This window comes from Notolepis coatsorum (genome assembly GCF_963971535.1).
Source record: "Notolepis coatsorum genome assembly, chromosome: 1".
In the NCBI taxonomy this organism is placed as follows: Eukaryota; Metazoa; Chordata; class Actinopteri; order Aulopiformes; family Paralepididae; genus Notolepis; species Notolepis coatsorum.
Window position 1 is genome coordinate 147,500,301 of NC_140165.1, and position 12,361 is coordinate 147,512,661.

Sequence of the window (12,361 nt, forward strand, 5' to 3'; positions counted from 1 at the left end):
AATTATTTTCATCCACTGATGTGTTTTTGTCTAAGTTTGTCTACGTTGTCAACAGGGGTGCAGTGCTGGGCATACGCGGTCAAACGACGTTTGGGCTTCGTCACTGAGGCAGAATTGCGCGCATCCTATTATTATGCAAAGTCGGCCGGCACTTATCACCTAGACTGTGTGTGTGTGTGTGTGTGCGTGTGTGTGGAGTGTTGGGCGTGTGTTATGTGACAAAAGACCGCCCGTCTCGTCCCCAGCTCCGACTCATGAAAGAGGAGAGATACATGTATGCTCGTGCGCGTGGGAGCACGCGTGCACGTGGCGTTTGGCCTTGGCCCATATTACGACTGCACCACTGGTTGTCAAGCCGGTGACAGGAGTCTGTAGTAGGGCCACACGCAGTGGTCTGTCCACTTCCCCTAGATGGGCGGCATCTTCTAGAAAACGAGTGTTCATTGGAGGAGCTTAGAGCGCAACGATGATGTTCATTGGTTATGGATTATTATGAGGCGCAAATGGGAGAAATCATAAGGGGGGAGTTAGAGTTCGGCTTGTGCCAGTGAGCGAATCAGCAGATTGCAGAATGATTTTTTTTCTTTTGTTTTGTTTACTACTCGCCAGTGTGACGAGTGCTCTTCATGAATCACTCGCCAAACATAAAGAATACTCGTAAAATGGCCTAACTTCCTCCCCTGTGCCGCGCGCACACAAGGGAACATTTATGCGCGTGCATGTGGCGTCATCCCCACCAGTGGTGCAGTGGCAAATTGACAGTAGGTCAAACGCTCCACGCGCGTGCGCAGTTTTTTTTGGCTGCTCTCGTCCTGCAGCTGGATACTATTGCCTCACAGCGCGGCCGTCAGCGCGCGGCCCAGAGAGCGCCGCTGGCTCTGCGGCTCTGCAGCTGCATGCTTCTCCGGGAGTCCGGTTGGATAATGCCATGTAAAAAGCGATTGCGCGTACTTCAGCCTCAGTGACCGAGGTATAACGCCGTTATACCGAGTTATACCAGCACTGCACCACTGATCCCCACCATACCACCAATTCTGATATTACCAGCCACTGTCTGCACCCCTGCGTGCGCGCGCACGTACACACACACACACACACACACGTCTACAGAGGCGACTGAATAACTTCCATGAATTATAGGGCCGGCCAATACAGAAGTAGTCTAAAATGTAGGCTACAGATAGATAGGCCTTCAACGTGTTGCATGTTTATCAGCGCCATGGACACACAGAAGGGAGGACTGCTCGCCCTGTCGGCTGTAGGTGGAAGTGATCCAGATCACCAGTGGAATGGGTCCAGATCACCAGTGGAATGGGTCCAGGTGCAGAAAAGCTGGCAGGCTCATTAAGAGGGAGCTCTCCAGGATCCGGCTGATCACTGCAGTGCAGACAGACTCGGAGTAGAGCTCAAGGAGACAGATCATTGCCAGACGCACTGCTATGCTACAAACAGCTAGTGTAATTTTAGATGCCTTCCATAGCTTTTTGTATTTTTTTTTAGAATAGTAATAGCTTTTTTTTTAATCATATAGTTTAGTTTTAAGTTTTTATTTTGGACGCTGGCTGCCGGCATTATCGACGCGCAGGTATGGTGTAACGTTAGCTTTATTAAGAAATAAAGTATGTAGATTTGTGAAGCATTGTTCAGTCAGTGTATGTGACAATAAGCTATTTAAATGTAATTTCTTGTTTCCTCCTTCTGCAGAAGTCCGATTTGAAAAGTTTGCCGAGGAGTTTTAATTTCGACGGAGTAGCAGTTACTGACTTGCAACGGTTCAAGAGAACTGTTGGTCGCTGCGACTGTCTGGTTTTTGAATTGAGCTCTCCCAGAAATGGTGGGGCACCTACACTTACAAGCTATGGATGAGAGTCTGAAAGGAAAGAATCGGGAAGGACTGCTTGACAGTCCGGATTCGGGATTACCACCCAGCCCAAGTCCGCCCTTCTGCTCGCTGTCTCCTGGTCTGCTCGAGTCGCGCTCCGGGAGTTGTACGACGCCCGTCGAAAATCACCATGGATATTATAAAAAGGAAAGCAAAGAAGGCAAACTGGTAAGCTAACGCTACATATTTTAGTCCAAATAACTTTGCAATTTGATCATCTGAAAATAGTGACCTGGACCTATTATGAGCGCATAATATATTTACTATAAAGAGTAAAAGTAAATTTGATACATTGTAGCAAACAGCCACACATTGATAGGCTACATGTTAACGCTACCATTTCAGAGGATTTTTTTGTTGGCCAAAAACACTAACTTCACTTCAGCCCACTCTCAAACATCTGGAAGCCCTCTTACTGGTGGAATTCCGCAGTTGCAACTACTTTTCTGATGCAGCACTATGCCTGAAGAAGATGCCACAGGCCTTCACAAGTCAAAATGGTGTGTGGAAGGGATTTCCCCCCCAACAGTGTAGCCTAGACTCATGATGTTGTGATCAGGGTCAGTGAGTTGGTTACATTTAAGCCTAAATGTATATTATTTCAGTGTAACAGTGACGGAGACTTTTATGCTGCATTAGAAAGATGCCTGAAAACTGTAAGGACGCCATGTGGATATATAGTACAAAGGAATCTTATAGTTTCAAGTCTTGAGTAAAGCAGACAATATTGATACATCATCTTAGAAGTGACAGTTGGTTCCAGGTACAATTTTGTTCTGTGACGTTGCTCTGCATAGTGTAGTAGGCTAACATGCTCTGTTCCCCATCTAGAGAGAAAAGAAGAAGGGGAAAAAAGCACATCCATTGCACATCAATCTTCTGTACAGAACACTGCTTATTTCTCCCTAAAATGAAAAGGCATGGTCCACATTTGCCCTCGGGCATTGTTCATAATATCATGGTTTAAAGCTGCTTTGTGTTGATACTGCCCTTTTGTAGTTATTAACTGGTGCAGAAAGTCATGACCAGATTCACGTGAAGGATAACCTTTGTTCATGTTTATTGACGGTTCAGCCTGTGCAGCCTGGAGGTTCCAGGTGTCCTGCTCGGTTGCCAACATTAAACAAGCAGCTATTGTGTTTCATATTTTAAACCGAATGCAACTGTAACACAATTGGGAGAATAGAAAGCTGGGATGCATCAATGCTGCTGATGATACCAATTGATAGCAGTATAGAACATTAGATATCAGCGTATGCAGAGTAGCCTACCAATCTAATCCATACTGTGTACAAATAAAATATAATTTCTTCGATTTCTGACATGTTACACTTGGCTCTTGTTATCAGAATTTACTATTGGGGAAATTCTCCAATACCCCATTTTAACCTGGTATTGGCCCGATATAATACATATACATTCTGTACATTCCTACTCGAGATAGTCACAAGACGGAGGTACATTTAATGTATGGTATCCATGTGATGGGAGCTCCTAAACTGTTGGGAACCTAACAGATCTGAAAGCCAAAATCCAGTGTAAACATTTTGACTCTGTGTAGTGTAAGTGTATTATGGAAATGGCCTCCCATTAGCTTGATACCATAGCGTGTAGTCGTGAACACACAATACTATTCGCTACATGCCTCTGTCCATCTCTGTTCACCAGTTACCAGGGAAACTGCAACACCCACACACACGCATGACCCAGATCCTTCCCAAAAATGTCATGGTGTCTCACATGACACAGTACATTGGCAGTTAAAGGCACTGTAGATTTTTTTATTTTAACATTTCTATGTAGATTAATCATTAGAAAATAACTTAGCAATTTATACATTTTGACGAGTCAGAAATGCATGTTATATACATGTTGCGTATCACTTCCCTACTTCCTATTTCCCCACGTGGAATCCAATCCCTGATTGGATAAATGCACTGCTAGTTGAGGTCCACGTCTCTGCTCCCGTCTTCAAAAAGAAAATGGCAGCTTGCTTGCTCATCAACTTTATCTTTCTCGACCGTCCTAAAGTTGAAACTGAAATATGTTTTTCGGACAATATTTTATGCGAGAAATGGGCATTTGCAGGATCTTGATTCATATTTGATCTGTAATGCCTAGTTTGACAGTTTTATCTGAACTTAGTTTGATGGCACAGCGTACGATAATTAATTATCGTACCCTAGGGTAATCCTATGTAAGCACAGCATTGTTTTGATCTGACATGCTGGTGCTCTAGTCCGGCATCTAGTGGCTGAATGTCATCTATAGCTAAAAAATTTTTTTTAGGAAATGCCCAGTAAACGAAAAGAAGGTGTACCCCACTTTGCAGTATCGTCTGACTTTTCCTGCATTGATTTATGTCCCATATGACAGCTAGTGCCATTAAAGCAGCAAACAGTTGATTCAATGAAAATAATTACCAGGTCGCTCCCAGTTCTTCAGAGTCTGAAGAACATGTCAGCGCAGGTAGGGAGGACTTTTAATGTGCCTTAGAAATCAAACCGTTTCTGTCGGCTGGATGGCGTAGCGGAGATTGTGCTTGTCACCAATGCAAGAGACTCCGGTCTCGACTCCCTGAGTCGGCATTGCCTGCGGCTTGGACCAGTCGTCATACTATCTCAATTGGCAGCGGTAGCGGGTGGAAAGTCGATGGGTGGGGATTGGACGTTGTGGACAGCGACTCCTACAGGTCGGTTGGGTGATGCCTGTACAGCAGAGAGTATCGGGGGCAGCGTGAGCCTCCCACGCGTTACTCCTCGCCACAGAGTCTGCGCTGTCTGGTGAAAAGATGCGACAGGCTGCTGCCTCCTCGTGTACCGGAGGGGACACGTGATGCAAGGCTTCTATCCTCACTACAGCCGACCAGTGGGAGGCATAGTCTAGCAACGTTCAAGACAGGGGAGGGGAGAATTGGCGATACGAAATCGGGATGGGAGAAAAATTGAAAAATAAGGAGAAAAAGTGGATAAAAAAAATCAATCCTGTTCTATACATCCTGGGAGTTGTGAGACATTGGTTTGTTGTTGGAGCCTGAAAGGGGATAGATGTGACTAATCCGTCAGTGGTTGAGACTGGTAGGACTTGTCTGCTTTGTGGTTTCTCCCTCATAAGAGCAGATTTGATGGGGGAAGATTCTGCTTGTGTTTCTAATGCCCTGTGTATGGAAAGAATCAACCCTTACCATCAGAAAATAACTTTACAAAGAGTTTCTGGAGTTGGCCGTGGTCTGGGTACAGTGCTGTAACCGTGTCTGGTAGTAGGAGCATGGAGACGTGCAGGCACATGTGCACAACAGTCCCCCTCCCCTGACCCCCCTTCCAGGTCTATTTTTGTGTTGTTTTTTTTGTATGCCACCTAACAACAATCACAAAGTACTATTTCGAGGTGCACACAGGCTTGTAAGGGCAGTTGCAGTCCAGATTGCATAAGAGGTTGATGACTTCTCTTTTCTAAGTTAAACATGGCAACGTGCACAACCACACCTCCCGTTTCTAAAGGTTGATGAAATATAAGGATGTGCAAAGTGCACTGTTGTAACTCGTTTAGCTTCATCTGGGGGTACTTCCTTTTCACATCTCCGTGGATTCATCTTGTTTTTATCTCTAATGATGTCTCCGTATGGCATCACATAACGCTACTGTTTGTGGTTTGATCTCTATGCAAGTAGGTGGGATAGGCATTACAATCTGCTGTAGAAGGGCCATATAGGGTATGGTAGTTGGTTGGGAGTGAGTTGGCAGAACCCTTCAGAACTGCACAAGCTTGTGTCCAGGTGAAAGTCCACATCTGTTGTTCTCTGGTTGAGCCAATGAGGGCTATAACTACCCCTGGATTAGCCAGACGCTGGGCCCGTTTCTAATCCAGCTTCAGTCTTGGTATTGATGGTCTAATATTAATGACCTTGTATTCAGAGGATATGGTTTGCAGTTTTATCCTCCGCAAATAAGTCTTTCATTGAGTTGAGGTTCCTTTCATCTCACAAGTGTTTCTGCATTGTGCATTGTATGGCTACTGCAGCTAGAGTTGTTCCGATACCGATACCAGTATCGGAAATGCCGCCGATACTGCCTAAAATGCTGGTATCGGTATCGGCGAGTACCCTCTAATGTTGCGCTCCGATACCATATGACGTAATTTATCAACAACACTGCGGACGTTGGGCTCTGTAGATATACCCTACTCGCTGAGTGAGCATTATAAAACAAACGTGTGCTTAATCGACCGTGAATTAAAGTGTCATTTGCCATTTGTCATTTTAACAGCAGAGCAGATACTTTCTTAAAATGCCATCGTCCCGACAGAGCGCTGTTGACAGGGAGCTCTGATGAGTTCGCTTGGTGGCTGGTGTTATTAGCATTGAACAGCTAACTGAAAGCTAGCTTTGACGTTACCTTGGCTAAAGTTGGGGCTATTTATAATCCAGCAATAATGGCTGCAGACCTGCAAGCAAAGTACAGCAAGTTGGCAAAGGAGTATTCCAAGTTAAATCACAATGTCACCAGTAACGTTACAGTCTTCTATGGTCTTTCCGTATACCGGTAGCTCATGCTAGCTAACCTACAGTAGCTCACGTTAATGTCGTCTTTGCACAATTGCACGTCGCGTACACAATTAATGACATGTTGCGGACAGCCATATCGGCGACAATGTTTAGCTTTTAGTGCCAAATGATAAGAGTCTGAGGCGGAGTCTCAAAAGAGAATGTTGAATATTTATTGTGCAAAAATCACAACAGTTCCTCTGCTACTTCAACGGAGCTTGTAGACTGAGTAGGGTATATCTGCAGAGCCACTGGGTAGCGAGTGCAAAGCGAGTGGATCTAGAGTAGGGTATATCTGCAGTGCTGCAGCCCCATACTCATTGATTAATGATACTAATACAAATCTATACAATCACCTGTTGAATAAATACCATTACTTTCTAGTTATTACTAAAAAAAACAGTATATATAAAACAGTATCTGTAAAAAAAAATATATATATATATAATTTTTATACTTCTTTTTTTTTAATGTATGCACCGGTATCGGATAAGTATCGGTATCACCGATACCCAAAGCTTAGGTATCGGATCGGAAAGGAAAAAATGGTATCGGAACATCTCTAACTGCAGCCCACTTTACCAGGGAAGAATTGTGGTTCCGGGGGATTGAACGGGTCCCTTGCCCGGAGGCCACCTAACTACCATTCACAGGACTGCCAGCATATCCTCCCATGGATAAACGGCCAGGATGGTACTTCTGCCAGAGGAATGGAGACGAGCCAGTCACACTCTTCTTAACTTCATGCCGTTAAAGTGCCAGCAGGGCACAGTGGAAGATGAATGGTTTAAACTTTAGAGAGATTGGCTCATTAAGAACACTGAGAGAAGTAGTGTAATGTTTATTTATGGCTGGGTGATATGGAATAATCGCTATTTATAAGAGATCTTGTGTATGCTCATGTATTATTTACCAGTGTGCCACATTACATGTTAAACAAACTGAAGTTCATTGCATTGAACAGTGTGGTAATGGACTGTAAACGTGTAATATCATTTTCAAATGATGTTCCCTCAAATATTTCAGATCTCGTTTTGTGAGAGATCTGTTTTTAATATGTTCAATTCAATTAAAAAAAAACATTAGTCCCGCAAGGGGCAATTTACAGCATGAATATGGCAAACAGCTGCACTTCTACACATTCAAGACAAAACAAGGGACAAGAGACATGCATGACACTACCAAAGCACAAGAGACATGACACTGCCAGAATGGGATCCCTACATTGTTCTGTAATAAATAAATTCGGTCAGTAAAAAAAAAGTGCTTGGTGGTAGCCTATTAATTTAGCCAACAGAATTGCGCGTCACGCGATCATGTCATCAATATAATCCCATTGATGGGCATGAAATGATGCTATTGGAATTATTGCCCGTGCTGCCCTAGCTGAGCTTTTAGGCTTGTTCCCACCCATCCGGATAGTATGGCGCTGATTGTGGTGTCTGGGTAAGGTGAGAGTCGTACGGTACCCCCGTGATCCTGTGCCCTTGGCCCGTCCTGGCCTGTCCCTCAACCTGAGAGAGAGGGGGGAGAGAGAGAGAGAGTTGGAGTGAGTGGCATGTCTACTCATTGCAGCCAAACCACAACATGTGACAACTTCACTCTATCTACCCAGCCTGTGTAATGTGAGCAGTGCCACGATTGGGGGGAGGGTTAATTCCTTTGATTCAGAATGTTAAAGGCACAGTTCACCCAAAATTGATTTCCCTCACCCGTCGTGCAGTGCTATCTATCCATCCAGATCATTTCGTGTGATTTGCCTAGTTTTGGAGATATCTGCTACAAAGATATCTGCCATCACTCCAATACAATGGAGCTGAATGGCATTTGGCTTGTGGCAGAGAAATGTCCCTTTCCAGAAATCATGACCCGGTTACCCAAGATAAACCACAGACCTTGTTATAGGCAGTTTCATGTAGGAACTATTTTCTACCAAACTACTTCCCCCATTCATTATTAGTAGAAGACGTTAGTAGACAAGTTTCTACATGAAATTGCTCGCAACAAGGTCTGGATTATCTTGAGTAACTGGGTCATGATTTTTTTCAACCTTTCAATTTTCAATTTTTGGTGCTTTGAGCGCTATTAATCTCCAATATTGGAATGACGGCAGATATCTCCAAACTAGGCTAATCACACCTAAATTATCTGGATGGATAGATAGTGAAGGGGAATTTCTTTATTTTGGACTGCCCCTTCTAAATTATTTGAAAGGCACATGCACAGAAACAAATCACTCAAGACAAGCTGACTGCATATTAATGCACAGCACTGACGGGCCGGCAGGGTTTGAGTGGAAAATGTAGTACAACTCTTCCAGTCACAACAGCAATAAGTTCCAGTTGAATTAGTTAGAAGTGTGTGTGTGTGTGTGTGTGTGTGCACGGCACACACGCTTGCACAGGGTAAACTTGACTGCGACTGGACTACTTATGAACTTGGAAGAAAAAATACTATTTGAGTGAGAATCACTTTATAAAGCCCTGGTTTCAAATAAGAAAATCAACCCATACAGTCTTTGCACAAGCTTCCTCTATGTACCTAGTTCTATATTATAGTTAAACTTAATTTCTTGATTAGTCCCTCGTGTGCTGCTCAGTGTGTAGAGGTCAGTGTGCGTTAACTCTGATCAATCTACAGGCAATCTGTAATAGGGTAACTTTGCTCATCAGTGTATTTAGTTTGATATCAGCCTTTTTGTCCGCTGCTGCTTTGCTCTGTGTCTGACTGGGGGTGATTTTACCATGTGGGGATGATTTTAGCGTGTGGGGCTGTTTTTACCATGTGGGTGTGATTTTTAGTGTGTGTGGGAGGGGTGGTTACAGTGTGGGGTGATTCTAGTGTAAGGGGGTGATGTTAGTGTGAGGGGGTGATTTTATTGTTTGGGGGTGATGTTAGTGTGAGGGGGTGATTCTAGTGTGTGGGGGTGATGTTTGTGTGGTTGGTTGGTGCAGTGGATCTGATGGCTTCAGCAGGTGCAGCAGTGACAGTGCTTAGGTTCAGGAGACACCAAGGTTTAGGGACACTCTCAGCCAGCTTCTTCTAATTGCACACAGAGGCAGGCTGTTGTGTACACTTTTCTGTGAGGCACTTAGCCTGACCGAAGGGCTGTAGAAGCTTGTGAAAAGACATTTACAGCCAACACTTCATTTGGCCTGGCCTACACTGTATAATTTTCTGAAGTAAAGCGGAAGTGCTCTGGCTGGTGGTATAATCTAGAGTTGTGCTGTAGACGGGCACATTTCTCACGTAGGAGGATCAATCATATTTGTCGGTGTGTAGTAGTGGGCAGAGACAAAGTGTTTTTAATTTCTGCTATATGATAGCCTGCACCAGATTCTCCGAACTGACTAATTAGCAGATAAAGCAGCAAGCAGGCTGTTGAACTGAGCAGGTAGTAACACAGATGTTTTCTAACACTCTAACTTGTTGTCTCCTCTCTTAGCTGCCCTACCTGCTGCTGAACTCCACCGGGACCGACCCCAAGGCTCGCATGTACCCTGTGTTCTTTGGTGAAAGCATCGAGGTCAACCCTAAACCAGAGCAAGAAATCAAGTAAGTGAACCTTCACAATAAAACCTATTAACACTGCCACCTAGTGATCAGTTGCTAGTAGGGTATGTTTCCTTGCCCTCTAAATCCCTATGTCCTACTGTCTGCCTCTCTATAGGTGCAACTCTGAGGTCAAGTACGACTCGGACAAGCATTACCGGGACCAGGTGTACTGTTCGCCTGTTCCCACGGCAACCTCCTTCAGCGAGACCGTGGTGGCGGTGCAGAACTGTACCTGGCGGAGCTACAAGACCCAGGTCTACCTGGAGCCGCGTCAGAAGCCCCGGCACTACCAGAGCACCACCATCATCTACCCCAAACATGCCAAGAACACTTACCGCACCACGCTCAAGTACAACGCCATGGGCTCCCGTCGCTGGTTTGTCTCTACGGTCCAGCTGGAGTCCAGCGAAGACAGCAGCCCTTGTATTATCTATACAGAGGACCTGTAGGCCTGGGTTCCGGCCCCAGCCTACAGAGGGCTGACTGACTAACTGACTGGCTCAGACTGACCTGGAGGACGGTGCTCATCTTGCTTATTAAGGACAAGGCAGGCATTTGGGAATGTCCACGCCGGGATAACAAGGTGTTGATTGGAGCCCCTCAACCTTCGTCTGTTCGTCCTCGTGTGCCGATGGGAACCGTGAGGAAACTGTTTTAGTGATGTTTCTCCTTGTTGTGAGTGTAGTTCAGACTTTTCTACTGATGCAGTCTTTAAAAAGGGAATCGGTCCTCTGCAGTTTTAAGCTGCATTTCATGGTTAATCGTCTTATTTAATAGGAGAGCCGGCACATCAGTGGCATTCTCGCTCCACCAGGAAAACAGGCCTCTGGTGATTTAACTCCACAAACTCTGTTGCTGCCTCAGCAAAGGTGATGACGGGGCTCGACTGTAGATGTCTGTGTAGAAAACCGAAACATTTACATAAAATCTATTACAATGGAACTCTTGCAAACACATGTACTCTAATGCAGAGCTTTCTAATGGCTTTATTGCACTTGTTTTCTATGTGTCATAATTGATGTCAGTCCTCTCATTGGACTAGCATCGTGCAGAAAGGTGGGGTGGGGGCTGAATTGCAATATTGCATTTGAAAAATTGGACCAAAGATATTTGAACACAGGTGTTATCAGATGTCACAACCCCACACTCTCACAGGAGGTTTGCATTCATTAAAGCTTTTGTTTTTCCAGCAACACACATTCATAGCTTGATCAATTATTTGATTCAAACTAGACCATTTACGCAACAAAACCAGACCTTATATAGGAACAACTAAGGTTTATTAAGGAAAAGTACCACATTCTTCACCTCATTATAACAACATAAGTCACAGAGGATCTAATTTAAAAAGAGAAAAATAGTCAAAGTATGTGTGTAATGTCCGTAAAAGTGCTTTGGATACCCAGTTTTGGCCTAACTTGGCTCTTTTACAACTCTAGCCAGTGAGGGAGAAGTGGCAGGGCCAACCTATGGAACTTAAACTCCTATGGCGACACTATTTGTGTATTTAGATGCTGTATCTACAAACTATGGCATCGGAGGTTCAAGTTTGATAAGCAAGACAACTAAATCTTGTATAGATGGCATGAGGAAATGGGTGGATCGGATTAATTTACAGCAACTATCAGGTTTTCCTATTGGAGATGTAATAGATTTGAGTCGAGTTGCCTGATCTTTCTCAATGTTATATAGATCATTGAACTTGGTAAATATTGAAACTTGTTTTATTCAGATCTTACCTCAAACATAATCTTTTTCATTGCAAATGTATATTCCCTATTTTCAATTGAGATATTGAACTTGTTTGTAATGAAAAGTGATATTAATGTTTTGAAATTCAAAGGTATTTCCTTTTCTGCAGTGGAGTATCGTTGTAAGGAGGTACAGTTATTCAGTGGGGGAACAGATAGGGTTGCGACTAAGTGCATCATTAAACAGCATTTATTAACATATTGCTCCAGGGGGGAAAAACATGGATCCTGGGAATAACAATGTTGGACTCAAAAGGTTGAGTTTTGAGGGTTTGAACCAAGTGGTTTGCACACAACAATGTGACGGTTACTGGCAAGGTGGTTGAAGGTTTTGTCATGTGTAGATGGTCTGAGAGATGTCGAGAGGCGGAATGATGACGACGAATGAAAATTGTGGGACGTCTGTTTCAATATTTTGGTGGTTTTATGTAAGATTGTTTGTGCTTTTTCCTAACACTTGATTTTGTTACTGTAAAATATTTTCCTGTTGTATATGTGGCATCGAGGCACTTCATAATTCTCTTTATATTTTTGTACATTTCATGTCGGTCATTCTTTGTTCTGATCAAGAGAAAATAATTTAAAAAGACAAATGTATATCATAATTGAATTAAAAAGTAATTTCCAACA

General features: G+C 43.8%; 1 protein-coding gene across 1 annotated transcript; it reads left to right on the forward strand.

Moving 5' to 3' along the window:
* The first annotated feature begins 1,304 nt into the window (after nt 1-1,304).
* rflna (refilin A) lies at nt 1,305-12,361 on the forward strand. Its single transcript, XM_084316873.1, has 4 exons — nt 1,305-1,585; nt 1,705-2,050; nt 9,871-9,980; nt 10,096-12,361. Exons 2-4 carry the CDS (start codon nt 1,832-1,834, stop codon nt 10,427-10,429), a joined length of 663 nt encoding a protein of 220 aa, XP_084172999.1. The 5' UTR covers nt 1,305-1,585; nt 1,705-1,831; the 3' UTR covers nt 10,430-12,361.

What these genes read in the sequence shown, in the direction of transcription:
- rflna (XM_084316873.1), top strand. Translation starts at nt 1,832, where the DNA reads ATGGTGGGGCACCTACACTTACAAGCTATGGATGAGAGTCTGAAAGGA. An exon ending in AAAGCAAAGAAGGCAAACTG is followed by an intron (nt 2,051 to 9,870) that starts GTAAGCTAACGC and finishes CTCCTCTCTTAG; the next exon opens with CTGCCCTACCTGCTGCTGAA. An exon ending in AAACCAGAGCAAGAAATCAA is followed by an intron (nt 9,981 to 10,095) that starts GTAAGTGAACCT and finishes GCCTCTCTATAG; the next exon opens with GTGCAACTCTGAGGTCAAGT.